The sequence below is a fragment of the Solanum stenotomum genome, chromosome 8, assembly GCF_019186545.1.
Source record: "Solanum stenotomum isolate F172 chromosome 8, ASM1918654v1, whole genome shotgun sequence".
Classification (NCBI taxonomy): domain Eukaryota; kingdom Viridiplantae; phylum Streptophyta; class Magnoliopsida; order Solanales; family Solanaceae; genus Solanum; species Solanum stenotomum.
In genome coordinates this window covers 4,135,443-4,158,924 of record NC_064289.1, presented here as the reverse complement: position 1 = coordinate 4,158,924, position 23,482 = coordinate 4,135,443, and the positions used below count along the sequence as shown (strand labels likewise).

Here is a 23,482-nt window from a genome sequence, read left to right as displayed (position 1 = left end):
TACAAATATAAATACACACGTGAATTCTGAAGTTGACACTAATATCTAGTTTTAATATCCAAATTAATGATTTTTTCTACTTATGCTTCATCTCTAATAAATATGTGCTTATAATTAAAAAAAAAACTTAATTGACAATTAGGTAAAAGGAGTATGATTCATATGTAAAAGATGTGGAAAATTGACGAATGGGTTGTAAGATAGTAGTAAAAAAATAATTAATATATTTTGAGATCAATAAATTATGATAGGATTTTAAATTTGAACTCATAAATCATAAATTTACTTTTAAATATAGTGTGAAAATACAAAATATATAACTAAGGACTAGACACTTCCCTATCCTTAAAAATAGTCTTAAAATCATTAGTTTAAATTATAATAATCCTTCTCCTTAGTTCTTCATTTGTGGGCCATAGGGATTAGGAGGTTGAATCAAAAACTTAGAATTAAGCAGAAACTTATCACTAGCAGAACCATTTATCATTCAAATTAAAGTTGCTCTTACTAGTTTTCATCACGAATACTTAAAATAAATTTTTGACAGCAATTTAAAATAAAATGTGATAGATAGAGAGTATGGGATCATCAAAGACGAGATGTACTGAATGAGGCGACTTCACCTTTAATTAAAGATCTAGGTTTGTATCTTGGGTATGAAAAGATTTTTACCCTAATGAGCCTTTAAGCGGTGCAAATCCAAGTGATCGGCTCCATTATGGATACGAAATATGAAAAGCAAAAAAGAAAAAGAAAACAAAAAGGAGTATGGGGCCATTTTGGCTATTGGCCAAATAGTTTAATTGCAGAAATGGCCAATATTTAAAAAGTGGCCATATTAAATAGAACTATTTGGCGAAGTTAGCTGATCCAGTACTCCGACAAGGCTAGTACTTGGGCCGATCTACTAAGCCCAGTTAACCGTCCGAAGCCTAGTCCCCTTCCTTTTCAAGGGCCTTTCCGATTTGGATCCTTCGCAAACAGATTAGATCAACTATCAATTAATATGGTGCAGTGAATATAACTGTTTCTTCTTTAATTAGAGTTATCGAATTTGAGCAGCAAAATCCTTACCGAGAGGTTTACCTACCTCTGCATTACAGTCTTCATCTTATAATTTATGTGTAAACCAAACGACCCCTAAATTATATAAAAGGGAATTAGCTATTCTACCTCTATTTTTTTACTTTATTTTTCTGCTTGTTTCCCACTAGACTATTTTAGATATCTGTGTTTTCTAGTAAGGTGTGCTATTTTCCCGATAATCCGGGTTCTACTCTTGGAATTATCTATTTATCTCGCAAATAGAGAAGTGTTGACGATTGAGTTATTGAGATATGTCATCTTTTGCATGTAATGCACAAGGCAAGGACACACGTCTTTGTAGACAACCCTCGATTTCATCACACAACAAAACGTTAAAACTTGCCAAAAGACAAAGACTCCATTCTCATATCATACTCATTATATTTATACCAATAGTTCAATTAGACACGAAATTTAGATATTATCTCCGTTCACTTTAATTGTTATAATTTCTTTTTTAGAATCAAACTATCAATTTTTTTTGACTAATATTATGATGTATTTTTCATCATATTGATGTGTAAAAAATTGACATTTATGGTACATTTATATAGTTTTGAATGTCTAAATTTTTTATTTAAAATATCGAATTAATATAATTTTAAAAATTAGTTAACATAACAAATAAAAGTAACACCTCTGACTCCATCTATTGCCACGTGTTCCTAGCGCTTACTACTAACTTATCACCTTGATCACTTCTCTTGATCCTTCTTACACTTATGGAGTTTCATTATTTTCCAAAATTTTGTTGGTTACTCTGTTCTTCTCAATTCTGCATTCTGAATTGATGGGGTTCTTCCATTTCCTGAAAACACAGCTTACTACAGTTTTTCAGGTCAATCTGAGTGTTATTTCTAATTATATTGATGGTAAAGTTAGAATCTTTAGTTCAATTCTTCAATTTTGTAAGCTCTGTTTTCTTGAACCAGTAAAGTGTTCTTCAGTGGGCATTCATGAATCATTTGACAAGAAACAAGAAAAGACTCTGTATGTTTATGAAAAGCCAAAACACAAGAAAGCTAGCAGGGACGCTAATGAATGGAGGTGTATAGATCACTGTTTTTGGATAATTGGATTCTTGTGTATAAGTTGGTGGCTACTTTTATTTCTATGCAATTTTTTGCCTGCTATTTTGCCAGGTATTAAATTGGCTGAATTACCTGGGAGTAGGCTAAAAAATGAAGGGTTGAATGCTCATCACCCTGTTGTTTTGGTGCCTGGAATTGTAACTGGTGGTCTTGAACTTTGGGAAGGCAAGCCTTGTTCTGAAGGATTATTTCGTAAGAGACTTTGGGGTGGTAGCTTTGCTGAAACATTCAAGAGGTTTGTCTTTGTAGACCCCATTAATTTCACGTATGATCATTGAACTTTAACAGTAAAATTACACCGTCCCAATTTATGTGACACTTTTATTTTTTTGGAGACTTAAATTATGTAAAGTTTGACTTCCATTTTACTGAAACGAGAAAAAATTGCAATTTATGATACTTTTCGTATAGAATTTTAAAATCTTAAGCTGATCTAATTCAATTTAGCTTCGAAAATTAATCAATTTGAATCTCGAGAAGCAAAGCATCCCACATAAGTTGGAAGGAGGGATGGAGTAACAATACTAGGTTCTTTGTGTCTGGTAATTGGAATGAGTACAATCTAAACCTGAGCATCCTTTGGAGGCCAGGTCTGTTTCCCGCTTCCATAGCATATATTTAAGTTGGTTTGGTTAAAAAGCTTGTAGTTGGACTTTAGAATGACTAACTTTATTATATTAGTTCGTAGTTGGACTTTAGAATGATTAACTTTATCTATTAATATAATATTTAAGTTACAAAGTTATGTTGTGTCACGTTAAGTAATTGTATTTTACCAGCTATAATGATAAAGTTCAGTGATCATTCGTGAAATTAACCATTGCAGAATTGGAATTACCTTTGATTCAATCGGATAATGTAGAGTTTTAAATCTGAGTTGAAAATCTTTTCTGCAATTGAATTAGGCCATTATGTTGGTTGGAACACCTATCTTTGGATAATGAAACTGGGCTTGATCCACCGGGAATTCGAGTACGTGCAGTTACAGGACTAGTAGCAGCTGATTATTTTGCTCCTGGTTATTTTGTTTGGGCTAATCTTATTGAAAATTTAGCAGAGATTGGCTATGAACAGAAGAATATGTACATGGCTTCTTATGACTGGAGGCTATCCTTCCAAAATACAGAGGTATTAAATTATTTTCTTCATTTCTTCGTTTTTACTATTACTTGCTGTTTTCGTTGCTACTATAATCCTGTAACTGCAAGCAAGTTGGGGTCGGCCGTATGAATCCTAGGTCACTCCATTAGTTGCAAATATTTTTAATAGACATATCAATATTTTGAATGAAAGAAAAAATTGTTTCTTCGTACATTTAGTTGAAAAAGTCTCAGGAAATTCGAGAATTTGAGGTTTCTTGTGGTTGTTATCCTTCTTGAGGACATTGTAGAGATAATTCTGATACAGTTTTAAAATTTGGAAACAAGCAGATCAGGGACCAATCTCTGAGCAGGCTAAAGAGAAAAATTGAGCTTTTGTATGTTAGAAATGGTAACAAGAAAGTGGTGGTAGTGCCTCACTCGATGGGCGTCAACTATTTTCTCCACTTCCTTAAATGGGTTGAAGCACCTTCCCCTGTTGGAGGGGCTGGTGGCCTAGGTTGGTGTGCCAAGCACATCAAAGCAATCATGAATATTGGTCCAGCATTTCTTGGAGTACCAAAGGCTGTTGCTAATATATTGTCTGCTGAGGGAAAAGATGTTGCGTTTATCAGGTTTGTAATATAATTTATCCATAATTATCCTCTCTTATGTTTTTAGTTAGTTCTTAATGGCAGCATCTACCTAGGGAAGTTCCTTTTTTTTTGTTTGTAAAGACGTCATTTTGATCTGCTGCGAAGTGTCATTTGCATGGTCTATTTTTGCGTTATAATCACAGAAATGAAATTTCAACCAAGACAAATTCCTTTACTCTCTTTATTTTCTGCATATAGGTTGGTCTATCACTGGTTAGTTTGATTTTGAGATAGCACTTGTCATCTATAGATTTTGGAGAAGTAATTCTGCATGCAGCACCTCCAATTTTTCATTTGAAGGAAATTCAATACTACATAGGTTTTACCTAATTGTTTGAGAGATTACATTCTTCAGTAGTTAAAATTCTCGATTTATGTTTTCTGTCACAAAATTTCTTTTGAGTTTATAATTGAAGGCACCGGTGAAGCTGGAATTTGATTTTTTTCTACTAGCAAGTGAGGTACTCATCACATTTACTTTGCAGAGCCATGGCTCCTGGTCTGTTCGATTTGGAGACCTTTGGTTTTCAAACCTTTCAACATGTTATGAGGGTATTTCGAACATGGGACTCTGTCATTTCATTGCTACCAAAAGGAGGAGAGACAGTCTGGGGCGATCTGAATAGGTCCCCAGAAGAAGAAAATGTATGTCATTCAGCAAAGACACAATACCTGCATTCCTCTTCAAAGGAGAGCAATGGAAATGATACTGACACTCAGAGGAGTATCCAGGAAAAAGAACTGGCAAAATATGGAAGATTAGTATCATTTGGGAAGGTAGCATCTGAGATACCTTCGTCACAACTCTCTTTAATAGATCCAAAGGTAAAAGCTATGAGTTCTACCTTTTTATCTTATATTAATATTCGGAAAGAACACTCTTTGATCAGACATACCTCTTATTCCCTTTAAATGTGATTAACAATGGAATGAGTGGTTTTATAACAGGAAATCTTGTATGAAAACGCGCCCATTTCCAGCACATCATGTGAGGAGTTGATGACAGAATATGATGGGATGAGTCAGGAGAGCATCAAGAGAGTGACTGAAAACAAAGCCTACACGGCAAGAACTCTAATAGATCTTCTCAGGTTTGTAGCACCAAAGACGATGCAGCGTGCTGAGTCACACTTCTCCCATGGATTAGCAGATAACTTAGAAGACCCAAAACATAGTCATTATAAGTACTGGTCAAATCCACTTGAAACAATGTAAGTGTGAACAAGTAGTGAATTTACTATTCCCCTTTTTATTTTTCCATCAAATGCACCTCCGTGACTTCACTTAATCCTAGTGCAATAAGTCAATCATGCGCTAATATGATGAAGCATGCTTCATTTAGGTCCCTTGTGTTTCTTAGTATGTTAATAGTCAGCATCATTTTTCAGGTTGCCAGATGCTCCGGATATGGAGATCTTCTGTTCATATGGAGTGGGAATTCCCACCGAAAGATCATATGTCTACAAGATATCACCTTCTGATAGATGCAAGAGCATTCCTCTTCAAATTGACATCTCTGCAGATGGAAGCGACAATGATTGCTTGAGTGGTGGAGTATACTTTGTTGATGGCGATGAGAGTGTACCAGTCGTGAGTGCTGGCTTCATGTGTGCAAAAGGATGGCGAGGCAAGACACGCTTTAACCCCTCGGGCATTGCTACTTACATAAGAGAATACCAGCACAAGCCATCAGCTAGTCTGCTAGAAGGGAGAGGCACAGAGAGTGGTGCCCATGTTGACATTCTGGGGAACTTTGCCTTGATAGAAGATGTTCTATGAGTTGCTGCTGGTGCCTCAGGTACAGAGTTGGATGGTGATAGAGTTTATTCGGGTATCATGGAAATGTCAGAACAGATAAATATTCAGCTATGACATCAAAGATGTTTTGATACATGAATGAAGAACAAAGTAAAGGTCAGAGGAAAGAGTTCAAAAGATGTTGGGAGTAAATATGAGTACACTAGTGTTGTTACTAGCACTGCGGAACACAACTCAGGAGAGGAACTTGAATGACTTGAGACACAGCCCCACGAAAGAATCACCGCAAGTCAAGTTGGTAAATGGGGCACCGTTGGCATTGATTGTAAGTTTCTAACTCGAAGAGTAGCATTTCTGACTTATCTAATCTAATTCTAAATTTTCTATAGACAAGTTAAGTAAAACTCTGGTCGCCTTAAATTGTTTAGGTCTGAGGGGCGTTGATCAGTGTCACTACTTATGCAAATTTCTATTACGGATTACATTGACGATTGGCCTCAACTTAGTAACATTTGCATGGGCATCACTTGTGAAATTTAAAATTCTGTTTTGCTAAGAACTACAAAAGCAGAGAAGAAATTAGATGTTTGAATATCACTTCAACCGTTAACTGCTGAAGAAATAATTATACGATTGATGCAGAGTCTTGTTTTTATTTTTTCTACTAACCAGGTTTCATTTAAAGAGAAATTACTTGAGTACCATCTCAGGTTCGAAATTCCAATGTGAGTGTGACGTATCTCCTCTTACAGATGGCCAGATGGGAAAAAAAGATGTATGTTCTGTGAGAAAAAACCAGCTTAAAATCCCCACTACCAACAAGAAAATCGTCTCCTTATGTATCATCTTGGGGTCAAAATCACGTCATTGGCAAGCAATAAATAAAATCCAAAGACAGCTTATATCATAGAACAAAGCTTGCTCTTTCCATTGACCACCAAATCCAAAATTCTATAAAGGTATATACAAACAAGTTAGAAATGAAGATCAGAAAAACAAGTTTTAGTTTGTCCATGATAAATAAACTTAAGCGGATATACGGACAACAGAAGAAGAGTACTGGACGGGAACTCCATGTTTTTCCTTTCCACCAAAGAGTAACCCAAACGACAGTACCATGCAGCAAAATTGGATTCTGAGTCCTGCCCGATTTCATCATAGATGCAACCGTGTCATCACCACCAACCTCTGGAACTATTCTACAAGTAAACAGCGAATTGGGCAAACTGCACAACGCTTACAAGAATTGTTGCATGGAATGGCGATAACCTCCACATGGGACAGTTTTCCAAGCCACCTAAGTTTCAAGGCCAGATACCTAACAGTAAGCTGGGACGAAGGCTCATAGAATCAATCAGTACCATGTATTGCGAGTGAAGAAGAAGAGATTCTCCAGGATGTTAAACCAAGCCAACACTTTTATATTGTGCCACTTCTACAACATCAGCCAAACCACTTCTCCACGGATCCTTTCAGAGAGATATCCTGAAGTGAGGTCATTCCCTTTTAGCTGTTTTACCACCCCTAGATTGCCCAGATAAATCATGAGCATGCATCATACTTCATCATGTTAAAATTTATCAATCAATGGTTGGATCTTTCATGAGTTCTCGTCCCACAGTATACCTGTGTCATTTACTTGGAAATGAAGATTGTATTAGCAGCTTAGCAAACATTTCTCTTTTCATATACAGTAGTATCTAACAACCATGAAAAAAAGATATAGAGCAAAGATAATTCTGAATTCATTTGTGAATCAGTAAGTGGAACAATAGATGGATCTGAAACCAAATACAGTCAAATCGCCAAACACCAAACAGGAATGAGAATTCTCAAGCATGTCTGAATTCCATATAGGATGGTAACCAGAGAAAAAATAGAAAAAATAGAAAAAATCTTACTTGGTGTATTTGCAACAGTAGTGCAACATTTTATCAACATCTCCTTCATTCACATAGCATCCCTCCATAGAAAGGGCTCCCTTCATGTGGTCGTCGAGGGTTTTCCATCGACTTAAAATTTCAACAATTCCGTTTAGCTATTCAACAATGAAAGAAAACAGAGAATTCGGAAGCTAACATATAAATCAATCAATTATGACCCAATTCCAAACTAGGTTGTGTCCGCTATGGGAATCCTCCATATCCGGTGCGCTCTACTCAGGCACATTCCATTCCAACACTACCAGAAGGTAACATCAGTTTAGAAAAAGAAATGCAGACACAAGTGAGGAAAATTCTTTTATCTTCAACAAAAAAAAAAAAATACTTCTGAATATATATGAAAAGGATACAGCAAATGTTCTTGCTGTTAATTTGGTGGAACTTCTATGGTCCTCGCTGGAATCATCAACATTGTAGATAAGAAGTTCATCCTCAACCACCTCTGACTTGCTTGTGAGAACTGAGACATGCTGGTGCAGATTTGACGGATCAGTTTTTTGAATTCGCACCAGCAACCTTGCAAGAATGCTCCAAATTGCACTCCGTGCTTCAATATCATCAGAAGCAAAAGGAAACACACCAAGTAGACCCTGTAAGAAAAGTGTGTCTGAAAAGATCCAAGTGTCATTACTGATTCGATAAATTGAAATAAACTAAGGCCAAAAAATTCAGGCTAGCATATGTTGGTGTAATTATGAACTCACCCTGTGATATCTCTAAAGCCAGATCAGTTGCATCAGTCAGAATATTTGCTGTCAAAACTGAAGCAGTAACACAAGAGTTGGCAAACTGCAGGCAATGCATATATTAGGAAATAGCCTCTGCTTAAGGACTCAAATATTGCAGTAATATTTCTGCACTACCTTATTCTTCTTCTTTTTGGGGGATAAAGTTCTATGCAGCCTACTTTATTGTTTACTTCCACATTTTGTTCTCTCAAGTTGTTTGATAGATGCATAATAAGGGAAACTGTGCTTTCACTGATCTTTGGCTCAATTTGAGATACGTAAGGATAAAAATGAGAAGGTTCTGCAAGCTGTTAACAGCATACCTCAGCTTTATCTGGATGCTTGATCAATTGAACAAGTAGTTGGAAGAGTTCCCTGTTTGAGCAGATTTCTTGTGAATAATCATCAATGACTGAAAGCGCTTCAACAGTCTGAAGAATCGAATCTAGAATGGAATACCTGATGTAGCACATAGCCACTATATCAGTTGATCAGTGAACTGCAACCACAGAGGTTCACCACAATGATAATTGAAAGGAAAGCCTCATGCATGGGCATGAGGGGGGAAGGAGGATGACTGCAAAAATGATGAGCTGCAATCTGTTTCTATGTTATATAATTCCCAATTCTTGCACAGAGAAAACCTAGTAATGTGAACTCCAAAAAGTAGAAAATCTATTCACCACACACGATACGAATAAAGTTTAACATAGAAAAATATTAAAGAGAAGTACAACATGCCAAGGAATAAAGTCCTGAAGAATTGTGGCACAATAATCAGCAATCATATTAGCAGAAAAATTTTTTAGCAGTGAATGGAGAATAAATTAAACTACTCCTAGAAAAGGCCATCCCAAGATAAGAAAAGACCAGACCTTTCAGGTGATCTTTCTTCAGGGGTTAACTTGCTTATCTCAACAGATAGGAGATCAACCAGACTCCGTGGGAGACCTAATTTTATCAGTGGTGGTAGTAGTATTGCAACCACATCCTGCTTACTTTCTGCTATTGCTAAGAGAAGATTAATGCTCTGTAGACAGGAAAAAATTACATCAGATGCAAATACTGAGCAATAGCAGAATAGAAAGCAGCACAAAGACCATTAAAAAGAATAATAGGAGAACATTTCAGAAGGACAAAAGATGGTATCAGATCTCTTTCAACAAAATTAACAGATTAGGAACTTAATGACTTTATCTATCGGACAGATACTATTTCCAGATACCATCCTCGAATTGCGTTTGATTCAAAGACAGTTGCTATGCCACTAACCATAAAATAATTTATATTACAAAAAGAAATTCAACCCTTTCGCAACTCCTAGAGAAGTTATTGGTAGAAGTATTTGGAAGTGTGTCATCTATGAATCAGTGATGGTAAAAAAAAAAATGATGATGGTGACCACAATAACAGTGAGTATGCTACTTTAGCATCAAGTTTGTCTTTGGAAGGAGACATTTATTTGATATAGGGTGAAAGTCAGAGAAATACAAACAAACGCCATATATACTCATCCAATAAGGAACATATATACCACTTTTTAAATTGCAAGACCCAGATTCAAGAAAGTCAGAAGCAGAGACAATACTGAAAAATGAAAAGCTACATGGAAAATTGAAGTGAGTCATTGCTACCTTCTCAAGAAGCTGAATGTTCAAAGTGTTCTCTACAATCCATAAAATACGACATAAAATATGTTCAGGTTGCAGTGCTTCTGCCAAAAAACCACTTTCGTTGCTTGGAAGAAATAAAGTTATCAGCCTGTAGGCAATGCCAACTATAAGAAAATTTCGTTGCTTGGAAGAAATAAAGTTATCAGCCTGTAGGCAATGCCAACTATAAGAAAATTTGATTGAGATAAAGCAAAGGCTACAGGAAACTATGATGCATCTTATCACATGTTCTTAGAATAGAAAACAAACTCCCATACATTACTATACTGAACTGGGATCATCAAGTCAACGGTAGAGGACTTTCACAGTGACATAATGTGGGTTGCAATTTTATAAAAAAGTAATACTTAACAGTAACAAACATAACGATGATTCCAGATTAATAGTAACAAGCATAAGAATGATATCCTCCATGATAGCATTGTAATATAAATATTACTACCATTTATATTGCCCCCAATTCCCCAATCCCCCAAAAGAAGGTTGAAAGAAAAAACAGTGTGGGCTAAGTTATACTCCCTCAGTAAAGTTACTGATATTAGCAACAAGATAAAAAATATCAGGGCAGAATCAGTAACTAAATTCTATCATAAAATAATATTATACCGGCATGCTTCACAGAGACATGCTGTGTCATCTAGAAACAATTGTTGCAGTACTGCTCCAATCAGACCATCTGTAGTAGTGATTTTTTTCCGTGACACATCATGGCAAGCTAGGTTCCCAATAATACCAAGGTTAATTTCCTGTTTACATGTAATGACTTCATCAAACCATCTCTCAAGTTGAGTCATCAGAATACCTAAATATAATGAAGTAAACCTCCAAAAAGAAGGATCCAACAGAAGAATAAAGGAAGACTTACAGTAATCCGAACAGATTTTGAGACCATCAGAGTCGCCAAAAGCACTTCAAGAGCAAAGTTTTCAACCTGCACATAGAACTTAATCATCCCTCTAAAGACTTGAGTAGTGAACATGTGCATATGGAAGGCTATCTTCCCAATAAGCATATTCAACCCCCCTGACCCTTGATCCTCTTTTTCTTTGGATAAGTTTATAGAGCTTTGATCATCCAAATGGGAAGTTTCTTTCCTAAGCTGTTGGAAGCTCTTCTCTAATTAGTATATACAGCAGGGTACACCAAGCACCAACCATCTGAAACGGAAAATTTGGATGCCAGTATCTACAGAAGAAACCTCATCTTCTTTCCTGAAAATATTCTCAATGACACAAGAATTCCAGTGTCTACGCCTAGGCCTAAGTCTCTTCAGAATAAATGCTTCTTAACCAGAGCTTCAACTAAGAAACTGGAAGGCCTCTTTTGCAAAGCCTTCAAAATGCCCCTGATTGTACAAAAATTCTTATCACAGCTATTAAAAATACACAAGGAACCTCCTCTTCTTTCCTGAAAATATTCTCAATGACATAAGAATTCCAGTGTCTACGCCTAGGCCTAAGTCTCTTCAGAATAAATGCTTCTTAACCAGAGCTTCAACTAAGAAATTGGAAGGCCTCTTTAGCAAAATCTTCAAAATGCCCCTGATTGTATAAAAAATTCTTATTATAACTATATAAAAAAAATACACAAGAAACCTCCTCTTCTTTCCTGAAAATATTCTCAATGACATAAGAATTCCAATGTCTACGCCTAGGCCTAAGTCTCTTCAGAATAAATGCTTCTTAACCAGAGCTTCAACTAAGAAATTGGAAGGCCTCTTTTGCAAAGCCTTCAAATTGCCCCTGATTGTATAAAATACTCTTATCATAACTATAAAAAAATACAGAAAACTTCTGCTTTTATTCTTAGGTAAATATCAAAAACAGAAAAGAATGGGTGAAACGACCCACTCTTCCTCCAGCCAACCGAAAAAGATCAAGTTCCTAGACAAGTAGAAGTTCTAAATACCATGAATTCAGCGTGAGTTTTACTAGCTGCTAGATCCCATAAAATACAGCCAAACTCTTCCCAAGCCTCTTCTCCTACTGCCACATCCTCATGCTCATTTTGACAATAGAACTTGTCATCTACTGATTGTTTGACAAAAGTTTCAACATTCTTCACATTTTCAGACTCATCAATAGACCAACTCTGGCCTTCTTCATTCTCAGGTGGAGAAGATGTGGTTATCTTGCTTCTCTCTCCATGCTTCACATTTTTTTCTGGTAGGAGCTTCCGGATCAAAGATATTATATAAGCAGGATCAACTGTGGTTGTTATATCAAATAGCTGCAGAATAAATCATAATGCCTTGAGAGAAGAAGCCAAACAAATTGAAAAAAGAATCTAAAAAACAAATGCAGGCATAATCTATCAAAAACTTTTGAGCAGGAAGTAACAAGTTTCTGACATAAAATATAAAGAAAAAATAAGAACACACAAGTAATAAGTAGCAGTCTTCTATTTATGTGATGCACAAGCATTGCTAAACCAGCAGTCAGAAAGACTCAACATGCAATATTGGTCAATCTTCCACTTGTCAATGTTAAGCATGAGTAAGAGAAGTTTCAAATGGGTTACAGTTAGTGCCTCTGTATTTGGAGCTTCTTACAACCTACCAGATATTCCTGGATTCCAATAATTTATCGAAAAGGCCAATTTTGTATATATAGTCGTTAAGCTTTTAGCTGATTGTACCAACCAAAAAAACCTTCACTTAGCCACATAGTTCTTTGTTGTTGCCCTAGTAGTGCAAGTAACAAAGATGAAACATTCTCTTTGTGCAGTTTTCCTTTCTCACTACACTAATGCAAGGATTCTTGTCAGTCTAGAAGTATCTATCTTTGAAAAAAAAAGTTGATTAGCATTAGGGGCCAAAAGTCTAATAAGGTCAGCATCAACATAATATGAGTCAAAATTGGTAAAACATAGACAAATTTTGATGAATTTCCCTTCATTTCAAAGACATAATCCAGCAAAAGTGCAATCATTTTTCCTCACAAAGGCGAACAGGGTCAAGTAATATCTTTCTTTTTTTTATAACCAAAAAATCTGTCTGTGACCCGCCCTTAGGACCAATCACGGCCTTCTACACTCGGTGGATAATGGCCCCCCCTCTACCCTTCTCCACTTAAATACCGGGCTTCGCTTTGCGTGGTGTGGAGCTTGAACCTGCGACTTAAGCCACAAATCCTCCACCTTTTTCCACTCGAGCTAAGCCTTGGGGGCAACTGGGTCAAGTAATATGAAACGGAGGAAGTGTTAAATTATAGAAGAAAACAATGAGTCCTTTGTCAATCCAGCAAAAGTGGAATCATTTTTCCTCACAATATATCAGCTTCTAGATATGGAGTTAGCAGGAATTGAGTACGCGGATGACATCATTTCAAGCAGATTCCTTACATGATGCATTAGCTATTGCATAGAAAAATAAATAAAGTAAATAAATTGCAACAAACGTAAGTCTCCCACGAGTATTAACCAATAGAACCCTAATTAATTCACATCTCAGACCATTCAAAGACACAGTATTAACATGAATTGGTATATTTCTGGGTGATGAATACATTTTCATGGATTACCTCACCGGAAGGAGCAGGAGGGTGATGAGTACTGCTCTGAAATTCTTGTTCCGGTGCTTCTTCGTTATGTTCAGAAGGAGATTCCGGTGGAATTGACATGCCGTAGCTAGAGACTATAAGCTAGGGTTTTCGCGCTCTTTTATCCTTCTTTTTCCCTTTTGAATGGCGGAATTGAGGAAAGACAGCTTATATAGTACCTGATAGTGTATTGCATTTATACATTTGATTATACAGTGTTTAATTACGTATTGTTTTTTGGGATCAAGATATAGAGTAGACTAACCATTTCCCTTATTCAAATACTATATAATTCCAATCCAATCTCACATATATATAATATTTTATAATTGTAGTGTTCAAACCAGCTTGCATGCACAGATAAAAAGAATTTAACAGGTATTTTATCTTTACTGAAAATTGAACGTAAAGACTTCTTGATGTCCAACCTACTTCATTGACCACTATAGCACACCTTTGGGTGTCTATCTCATACAATATAATTACTTATCCGAACGTTTTTAGATTTATTAGATTTTCATATGAAGCAAATTTTCTTACCCTCAATGGTTGCGTTGAAAATGACTATAATTATGCGCCTTACTTTTAATGCGTAATTTTCATTTACATTTCGCATTAAGAAATTGCTTGAATTGGCCGTCAATACAAGGACAAATGGATCGGTGATTCACTATTCAAAAGACAACATTAGTAATTAGTATTCATATATGGATTGATAATGATCTCAAGGGGCGGAGCTATTACGTGTCCACCTTCATCGGAAAAAAATGTCATAAATACAAGTAAAATAATATACAAAGTGATTAAATAACGTATTTTGAACACCTTTGAGTTTGACATAACAGGTTGTTGTAGCCTAGTGGTGTCAGACAACCCAAATGAGCTAGTACTCACGTCTTCGAATTTGACTAGCAATAATTGTGCCTGGAGACCCTTCATGAAATTCCTGGCACTGCCACGGATTATGATCCAATAAATCACCATTTAAACGGCAACATGATTCATAGAACTTGCCTCAACAATTTTAGTATTGAGGTTCAATTGATTGATGATAGAGTTGTTCCACCTACAACCTCGTAAATATACATTGAATAGATCTTATTTTTGTTGTTGTTTCAGCTTTGTCCAATGTACTCCTATAATATTGTTAGTTAAGAGCCAAGGGAAATACTGTATCCAATTGGCGATTCCCAGTTAAGCCATTTGAGATTTAGGTTTCCATTTGGCTATGAGTAGATGGCTCTGCAGCATAATTTATAGCTAGCGCCATCATGTGTTTTGTGGGACTTGGCATATACTCTTGTAATTTGTTACAGTAACATGAATTCGGTATTCATTTTCATTTCATCCATAAGCTAGATCCTATGATTTGCTAGGAGCAAAAGAAAAGACAGTTGCTGCAGAAACCGCATGGGCAGTAAGTTTATACCACGGCTGACAACAATATTGTAAGTGTAATCCTACAAAGCGAGGCATGTAGAGGTTGAGATTATACACTGATGTAACCTTACATTAGAGGTAGAGAGTGGTTTCCAATAGACATTCAGCTCAAGGAAAACAATTCAAAGCAGTTTGGAAGAAGAAATAACGACAGTGAAGGAGCCAAGTCAAAACATTATAGAAAACGTGACAAAACATTCTAAACAGTAAGTTAAACAAAATAAGAGATAAACAAAGTACTAGAAACAACAATAAATAGTTGAAGCGAAGCATAAGATACTTTCTTGTTATGTAATGCAGCAATTAGCATCCAACCATAGGTCACTAGATTTTGACATCAAAGATTTTAATGTGTTCTTTCACTTGCATCATCAAAGGAAAGCCAAAATAATAAGAATCCAATCGAAGGGTGGCTCATAAATTGTCCACCAGAAGTTATACAACCAAAAGAATCTGTTTCACTCACCAAACCAACACCAACGTGCTGCTTTGGTACATGTTTAAACCTGCCTGCTCCCCTAATGTTTGAGAAAGAAATTCTATCAGTCAGGACCCAGCCAAGCTAATGGATAGTTATTAGTATTTGCTTAATTCAACTCACAGTTCATGTAAGGATGTACGATTCTACCCACAGTGAAGCAAAGGAGTCATTCCTTCATTTTCCAAATGCTCACAGCACTGCATTCACCTGAAACAAAGCTGTCAATTGCAGGCGAACAGTATCAAGTGTTTTTTTTTTCTTTTTTCCCTGTTTGATAAATTAGAACTGCAGTAGCACTAATGAACACCACATGAACGTAGGATCAGGAGAAACAGGGACAGAAATGTAACATCACATGGATGGTAGGACAACTAAAATACAATGATTTAAGACTAGTAAGTTCTCAAAGAAGCCAAGAGTGAGTACATGATGTTCAACTTAAAGTACAATTTCCAGATAACAAAGAGAGTAAACGAGCTGCAGTTTGCCCAGTTACTCTGACACACTAGTAAAATGCTTCAACCAATGACACAATGCCGCTGAAGATTATCACCTTCAGAGATTGAAGAGGGGCAAATAAAATTGGCATAAAAGAAATAAAACTAATCATGGTCCATTTTCTAACTTTGATAAGGGATCAAAATTTAAATGAAAATGTTAAGTAGCGCAACCTGGACCAGTCAACTATGTCTTCTTAGCAAGATTTGAAGATTGAGAAGCTTTGACTGGGCCTGGAGCCCCATCAATTGCAATATTACCCACTCTAACTTCCATTGCCTCCCTTTCATCCTTCTCTCGGTTGTTCTTCGGACCATGGTTTTCAGTTGCTTCAGATAGAGAATTAGTCGAAGAAGTAAGATGTCGAGGGCCTCCAGTAATCCATGGATGACTAAGACATTGAGCTGCTGTCGGTCTTTTCTCAGGCACAAAGTCGAGCATAGGTATAAGGAAATCTGCCATCTCATTCGCATCTTGTTCGCATAAATCATACTTTTCCATGAGCACTTTACTGAGAGTCCAGAACCGCAAGCGCCTGATGTGCCTCAGTTCTCCATTTCGGTTAAAAAATTCTCTCGAATGGCGTCCACCTAAGGCAATCTGCAGGAATATTGATAATTAGATATATTGCGGGGTTATTTCAATCAGAATCAGCCTTTGGTTGCTTCTTGCCAGACATAGAAACACACCTTGCGTGGCATCGTCCCCAGAAGCTCCATCATGAGGGCCAAGTGATCCTGTCAACACCATTTAAGTGAACAATTAAGTAGGTGTTCGGACATTAAAAATGTGATATTTGTAAGAAAAAATGGAAAAAGTTATTTGGAAATTAAATTGTGTTTAGACATGCGTTTAACTTGAAAAAAAAAGAAGTAAATGTTATGCAAGTACAAACAACATCATTTACAAAACTGGTCAAAACCACTTTTTCAACCTTGAAACTTACTTTTAAAAAATCAGTCCAATGTATGATCAAAGACCTATTTGATTTATTTTTTTAAAAAAAGGAAAAAAATACATGTCCAAAATGAACCCTTAAAAGAAGCATTAAAAAGTAAAGAATTATTTAAAAAGTTTCTACAATGAAATCAGACGGAAGCTAATCTACCAATAAAGATAGCACAGAGTCTGGCATTAGAACATTGAATAGAAGTAAGCAATCTAGTATAGAATAGGGTCACACGAAAAGAAAACATGTTTATCAGAAAGACTTGGCAAGCTAGGGCCACTAAAAAGAATTCTTGCTTTCACTGAAAGTGAGTCAGATTTTTATAAGCAAGCTACAATGACAAACAATAAATTTTAGCAAAACCATTAAAGAGTAACAATAAATAATAGTCCCAAGTGACAAACAATTTGAGCATCCATGCAAAAACTGAAGGCAATGGATGGAGTGACCGAAGAAATTATTAACTCCCTTAGATCTTTAACAATGAGGACGGTGGTATGCCCCTAGCATCCACCCCGCGCATGTAACATGGTTCTAAAGTTTATCTGATCATCTTTGAAGACTTAAATCTTTTATGGGGTTCCCACGACATTTTGTTTGCTAGGTTAAGTCAATATCTAAGAGATGCTATTGGAAATGTATAAAGACCTAAACTAGTTAATGGGACCCAAAAATCTAGCTGTTTGAGCGATCTTCGCTCTTTCTTCCTATACAATGGACAGCAAAAAACATTTTCATAGTTATCAATGCAAGAAGTACAGAACCTCAATCTTTTAGTTATAAAAGACATGTCAAAAGGTGGGGGATGTGGACTCAGCCTATCTGAACATTTTTTAATCATAACAAGAAATCCTGCATGCTACTGAAACAAAGTGGGTGTGTAACATTTCTTCAATGAAGCAACATGTTTTTAGTTCCAAGATTCATCATTTTCTCACTTTGAATCTTGTTGGTGAACTTAAGGAATTGCCTAGAGTGTGCTTGCTTCTTTTACCTCACCAAAACCACAACACTGCTGACATAAGTTTCAAGAATCATCAAGCAAAAATAAAGCACTTTTGATATACCAATAGGCTTCCATGACATTAGAGTCCATCAAATTGGCACATCATGCTCATAACATACACATAATAATTAGCCTAAGCCACAAATAGATTTAAACACTAACCAAAGTCCTACCAAAGAAAATTGTTTGTGCATGTCAGAATGGAAATGGTGAAATGATCAAAAGTAAAGTTGTTGTACCTCATCTCTGTCATAATTGTCTCCACTGTGAGGATCAAAAAGAACATCACCTGTGGTGAGCTCAAAACAAATGCAAGCAAGGGACCAAAGATCTGCTGAAGTAGAATACTTAGCGCCCAGTATAACCTCCGGACATCTATACTGTCTTGTCTGGATATCACTTGTAAATTGTTTATACGTCCAACATGCATTACCAAAGTCAACTAATTTGCACTTAAGGTCAACATCAGCCAATAGCTTCTGCCTATCAGACCGGCTGCCTCGTTTATGTCTCTGAATTCTTTGACGCCCTTCCTTTGTTGAGACATCTCCACTGGCTTCAATACTAGTTTGTTCCTCAACTGAGCTCGCTTCAGGTTTTTCATCACAAGTAGAGTCTTCAGGACCAATAGTTTCATTATGTGGTTCAGTCTCCTCAGAAGCTTCCTTGTCGGCACACTTTTGAGCTACCCGCTTAGCCTTTTTTCGAATTTTCTTTTTCTGGTTCTTGGTCAGGTCACCATTTAAACTCTTCACAGCTTTAGAAGCCCCAGATTCAGAGAGAATCTTACTTTTATTGGAAGGAAGAATGACAGGAGTCCCTGACTTTGTAGGATCTTTAGCTGGATCAATCATTGATAGAAGCAACACATTTTCTGGTTTTAAGTCTGTGTGTATGATGGAAAGTTTGCGATGTAAATAATCCAAACCCACCAAAACATGAAAGCATATTTCTTTAACTTTGTGGATAGGGAGCCCTCGGTAGTCTGAATACTTGATAAGTGTCAAAAGATTATCTCCCAAGTATTCAAATACCATACAAACATGCTGCCCATTAAGACCAGAATGCTTAAAGTGATCCAATAGCTTCACAACACACTTCTTATCATCTGGATCTCCCTCAGCAACCTGCTTTAATATTGCAATCTCATCCATTGCCGCTTCAGTATAATGCTGAGCACTCTTTTGAACTTTCAGAGCTACATATGTCTATTTCCGCACAAAAACATAAGCAGCAATTAGCTGAACAATCCTAAGCCTGACAAGTTAACAAAATTTAAGCATCTTTTCTCACGACCATACTCTAAAACTCACTATCTACCACTAGTTCACAGATGCAGAGTACGGAGGATGAAATTGCATCCTCTAAAAATTAGAATCAAAGCGAATGAGGGGAGCTTCTTATTTGCACGTGAATGTCCTCAAGATCCCATTTTCAAGAAAAGAGTAAAGCTATATAATGCAGGATTACAATAACAAAAATTAAGTTGGGACTAGCTATATAAATCCTCTAAATCCATTCCGCTCCATCTGAACCTATTTCCTTCCCGTAATCAGCATTTTTATCTTTTAAAACAAATAAGTAGCTCTCCAGAACTATAGATTCTCTAGCGACACACTTGTCAGTTGTCATTACACTGAAATATACATCTCTAAGTAAACTACAAGAAGACTTTCGGCTATCACCAAAATGTGTAAAAGACCAAAAAATAAATCACGATAAGCAGAATTTACAGAGAAACCAGAAACGAGCTAAACAGGATTTACTGATAAATTATGAGTAATTAGAAGAACATAGAATAAAACTAACAGATTTTTGGATGTCCCAAGCGAGCCAAACAGTTGAGAAATGGCCCCAACCGAGCTTGCTCTGCACAACGTATCGTCCGAGTTTGAATGTATCTCCGATTCGTACAGCGTGGTATCCTCCGCGCTTGTAGTCTTCCGTTCCTTCGTCCTCCGATGTGTAGTCACTCGTCTCACTTCCATCGCCGCCGTTCCTCTCCTCTTCTTCGGCCATAGACCGATCCAATATCACAGAGATCGAACACACAAATACTGGAGCGGATGTCAGTGATTATGGAAGAAAATCAGCCCACTGTGAGAAAGGAGAAGGCTCTGCAAATAAGACAGGGAGAGGGGAGGGAAGATTTTTATTTTATTTTTTCAAGGAAGAAGAAGTAGGGTTTCTAATGTTATTTGAGTGGAGAGGGAAAATGACTTAAATTAGTTTTTATTTTTGTTATTCCTAGTTCATTAGTACTTCATTATTTTTTTAAAAATATTTATTATAATAAAGAGAATTTTTAAAAAATATTTATTTAATATTAACTATTTATTTTTCCTCTCCAAGATGTGCACTATATTCTTTTAGTTTTCCTCATCATCGTTTCATCTTTAACCATTTTGATAGTCGGTGGTTGGAGTACAGTATCAATCTAATGAACTTGTCAAAATTTAGATTGAAAGAATCGATTATTTCTAATGAGATTATTTTGTGTATTATTATTTGAAGCATACATTTTTCTGAAGAGCAGTTTTTTTTTTTTATTACTTAAAGAATTGTCTGATATGAAAGTTTCATGCATGATTTTTGAATGAGACAAAAAAGTGACGACCGTACTCATGAAATTGTTTCATGTCGATAGCTTTTAATACTACTCACACACCACATACGTATATTGCATACAAAAAAGTGACGACCGTACTCATGAAATTGTTTCATGTCGATAGCTTTTAATACTACTCACACACCACATACGTATATTGCATATGTATAAGTATTTCCTTTATGCATGGCTCATATTAAACAGAAAAAACGTGAAGCGAAGCAGTGGCGGAGGCAGGAATTCTATCAAGGGGGTTCAAATAAAACATAGGCGAAATCCTGAACCCCATAAACCATTGAGCTACTCCTTTGACATATGCTCAGGGGGTTCAATTTTAAATATATACACATACACAAAAAAATTGATCTTATATATATAGTGTAATTTTTTTTTCGAGGGGGGTCGGAACCCCCCTGAACACACTCTACATCCGCCACTAAAGCGAAGCCGTAGAAAAACATTTAATAATTTCTGATATTTTCTCAGATGAGGCTAAATTGTTATCAAAGGCAAAGCTAAGTGGGTTCATGGGTTCGTGCAAACTTAATAATTTTTTTCGTAGACCTTGTATTTTTATTAGAAAATTAAATAAATATATATGTATATTAACTTGTGAATTCCCAATCAAACCGATTGACGGTTCAGTGGTAAGGAATGGCCATGTAAATGCTTTTCATGCTATTTTTCTCTTATGTCTCACAATTTAGAACCTCAAACTCATAATTCTGATTTTGCATCTGATTGTTATGCATCATTATAAAAATTAATAATGGACACAATTGTTATGCATCATTAAAAAAGTTAATAGATGCCAAACCACAATATCTTCTTGCTACACATCCAGTTCTCTTTAATACTTCTAGGCCAATTTGGCATCTTGCATACGAATTACGATGGGCCAATTTGCCATCTTGCATAAGATTGTATGTAAATAATGTCAACTTGTTGTCACGATTCTTTTAGTAAGTCCATCTAAATTATGTTTACTTTGTCATTTTTTTTCAAATGATATCTCCTGTCTTTTGCATGGGTGCATATTTTTATTTTTATTTTGGTGAAAATATAATTTAAGTGAAATATATGATTGAAGAATAACAAAAATGATAATGCGTAATTGCAAAATAAATGATCCATGCATGTGATGTGCGCTGTGGAGATCTGTGTAACAAACAAACTTCAATGTAATCAAGATACTATTTCCTAGATGAATGCTTCTTTTCTACCAAACAAATACAGTTCATTTGGGGTTACGTATATATTGTATCTGTTCTATATTAGTTGATCATTATATTAAAATATTTATTTCATATTAATTGATCATTTTACTAAATTAATAAAGCATTAATTGCTGTAAAAAATTTCATTTATTACCCTTGCAATTATTTCTTTTAAAGTATTCATGTTTGTTTGTAAAATTCAAAAAAAAAAAATTAAAGAATAAATTATTAAAATTACCTTCTTATTTATAATTTTGCAAACATTGTACAAAATGAAAAGTGATCAATAATATGAAACCGAAGGAATACTAACTAATTTTTCCAATTTAGTGGACAAGTGCACAAAATACAAATACCAGGGACGCGGAAATATGGAATCACATTATATTCACGATTAGTCAACCTACAATCTTGCTTTGATGGCCATCAACGAACAGGTCAAAGACAGGGGTTGACGAGTTTCTAAGATAACAAGCTTTTGAAAAAATGGTGCGCGTACATATATTTTAGATGAATTTTATATCAAATAAAAGAGAAAAGTAAAGAACTTTATAAAGTATAACATTAATTTGTGTATTTAGACTTTGGGTTGTGACATTTTTCATATTAGGTCGTCCCAGCAACAATGTAGTGATTAAGATGCCGTAGGTATAACTATATGCATGCTTGCAAAAAGAAAAAATTCAACGTTAACATATTCATTGAAATCTACAAGTATAATTTGAAAAGGATAGAGTATACGTAGACTTTATTCTTATCTTGTAGAAATAAAGAAATTATTTCGATAAACCCTCAGCTTAAATAAAACATATCAAAGCAAACAACAGTATAGAGATGAAAGTAACAACAAAACAATGAAATAAAGAACAATGTGTACCCATCGAAAAACAACAACGAAATAATAGGAGAACTGAATCATAAAAACTACAAGGGTTAACTGAAATCATAGAACAAGAAACTATGAAAATAGTACTAATACTACTGGTAAAGGTAGGTACGTACAAGCTAAGTACGACCACCAAGTATATTCCTCAAAATAAGTGAGCAATAGCTCAATTATCAACTAACATTTTATCTTAATTTACGACCTTCAAATCCTCCTATATTGTCATATCATCGACTAGATCAAAATATAATACACCACACCATGTCTAATCACTTGCCCCCATACTTCTTGTAATTGGTACTTTTAAAATGACTTTCAAACGTTTTTTAAATTCACGCGTGTAATAAGATGAATTGTTTTCTATTTCATGATATATTTTTCGTCTTCCACATGAATTATGAAAAAAAGTTAAATAGAATGATGTATGAGATGAGGTGTTTACTCATATTTCTAAGCTTATCCATTGATCAAATTTGCCTAAAATTCAGGAGCGATATATACATTATAGGGTAATGCTAAATGGCCAGTAAATTTAATCAGAATTTGACCAAAAATTTAAAAAATCTATAATATTTTTTTTATTTTAAAATAACTAATCTTTTTTCCATTTTTTAATTAAAAGGTATTAAAGTTAAAAAAGTAAAAATATTTTAAAAGGTAAAATAACATAGATAAAATACCATTCTGACCTTTTTACCATTCTGGCCAAAAGGATTTTTTCATATATATAAATAGAGAACTTGAAATTTGAACTAACTAACATGTGATTATCCAACTACATCCCAACAAATCCTATTATTTGCCTAGCCAGATCTCAGTATAAATTCAAACAAAATAAGGCAAG

The 23,482-nt window shown here is 35.4% G+C and overlaps 3 protein-coding genes across 6 annotated transcripts; 1 reads left to right on the top strand and 2 right to left on the bottom strand.

Moving 5' to 3' along the window:
• Nucleotides 1–1,811: 1,811 nt before the first annotated feature.
• Nucleotides 1,812–6,274, top strand: LOC125875158 (putative phospholipid:diacylglycerol acyltransferase 2). Its single transcript, XM_049556251.1, has 6 exons — nucleotides 1,812–2,412; nucleotides 3,083–3,305; nucleotides 3,608–3,891; nucleotides 4,398–4,737; nucleotides 4,861–5,123; nucleotides 5,301–6,274. Exons 1-6 carry the CDS (start codon nucleotides 1,877–1,879, stop codon nucleotides 5,689–5,691), a joined length of 2,037 nt encoding a protein of 678 aa, XP_049412208.1. The 5' UTR covers nucleotides 1,812–1,876; the 3' UTR covers nucleotides 5,692–6,274.
• Nucleotides 6,275–6,657: 383 nt separating this feature from the next.
• On the bottom strand, nucleotides 6,658–13,738 carry LOC125874649 (uncharacterized). Of its 2 annotated transcripts, XM_049555635.1 has the most exons (11): nucleotides 13,536–13,738; nucleotides 11,923–12,243; nucleotides 10,880–10,945; nucleotides 10,621–10,760; nucleotides 9,976–10,102; nucleotides 9,217–9,371; nucleotides 8,665–8,800; nucleotides 8,318–8,402; nucleotides 7,964–8,220; nucleotides 7,572–7,708; nucleotides 6,658–7,308 (listed from the first exon to the last, which is right to left on the bottom strand). In XM_049555635.1, the coding sequence occupies exons 1-11, from the start codon at nucleotides 13,632–13,634 to the stop codon at nucleotides 7,302–7,304; spliced, it is 1,530 nt and encodes a 509-aa protein (XP_049411592.1). In that variant the 5' UTR covers nucleotides 13,635–13,738; the 3' UTR covers nucleotides 6,658–7,301. The 2 variants fall into 2 exon arrangements, with proteins under 2 accessions (XP_049411592.1, XP_049411593.1); XM_049555636.1 differs by lacking the exon at nucleotides 8,318–8,402 and having other exon boundaries at nucleotides 7,964–8,203.
• A 1,511-nt stretch (nucleotides 13,739–15,249) lies between these two features.
• On the bottom strand, nucleotides 15,250–20,113 carry LOC125872703 (uncharacterized). 3 transcript variants are annotated; one of them, XR_007447154.1, is made up of 6 exons: nucleotides 19,737–20,113; nucleotides 18,167–19,135; nucleotides 16,662–16,709; nucleotides 16,146–16,572; nucleotides 15,595–15,681; nucleotides 15,250–15,511 (listed from the first exon to the last, which is right to left on the bottom strand). XR_007447154.1 is itself a non-coding variant. In XM_049553469.1 (4 exons), exons 1-4 carry the CDS (start codon nucleotides 19,944–19,946, stop codon nucleotides 16,159–16,161), a joined length of 1,641 nt encoding a protein of 546 aa, XP_049409426.1. In that variant the 5' UTR covers nucleotides 19,947–20,113; the 3' UTR covers nucleotides 15,918–16,158. The 3 variants fall into 3 exon arrangements, 1 of the variants encoding a protein (XP_049409426.1); XR_007447153.1 differs by having other exon boundaries at nucleotides 15,595–15,671; XM_049553469.1 differs by lacking the exons at nucleotides 15,250–15,511; nucleotides 15,595–15,681 and having other exon boundaries at nucleotides 15,918–16,572.
• Nucleotides 20,114–23,482: the final 3,369 nt, after the last annotated feature.

Bases quoted from the DNA above. Each gene is read 5' to 3' on its own strand.
- LOC125875158 (XM_049556251.1), top strand. From the start codon at position 1,877: ATGGGGTTCTTCCATTTCCTGAAAACACAGCTTACTACAGTTTTTCAG. The intron at 3,892-4,397 runs GTTTGTAATATA...TTTACTTTGCAG, and splicing joins AAAGATGTTGCGTTTATCAG to AGCCATGGCTCCTGGTCTGT. The intron at 5,124-5,300 runs GTAAGTGTGAAC...ATCATTTTTCAG, and splicing joins TCAAATCCACTTGAAACAAT to GTTGCCAGATGCTCCGGATA.
- LOC125874649 (XM_049555635.1), bottom strand. From the start codon at position 13,634: ATGTCAATTCCACCGGAATCTCCTTCTGAACATAACGAAGAAGCACCG. The intron at 8,801-9,216 runs GTCTGGTCTTTT...GTGCTACATCAG, and splicing joins GAAGAAAGATCACCTGAAAG to GTATTCCATTCTAGATTCGA. The intron at 8,221-8,317 runs GTGAGTTCATAA...GGATCTTTTCAG, and splicing joins GGCTTTAGAGATATCACAGG to ACACACTTTTCTTACAGGGT.
- LOC125872703 (XM_049553469.1), bottom strand. From the start codon at position 19,946: ATGGCCGAAGAAGAGGAGAGGAACGGCGGCGATGGAAGTGAGACGAGT. The intron at 19,136-19,736 runs GTTAGTTTTATT...GTGCGGAAATAG, and splicing joins CTTGGGACATCCAAAAATCT to ACATATGTAGCTCTGAAAGT. The intron at 16,573-16,661 runs GTGTGTTTCTAT...ATATTCCTGCAG, and splicing joins TGGGGACGATGCCACGCAAG to ATTGCCTTAGGTGGACGCCA.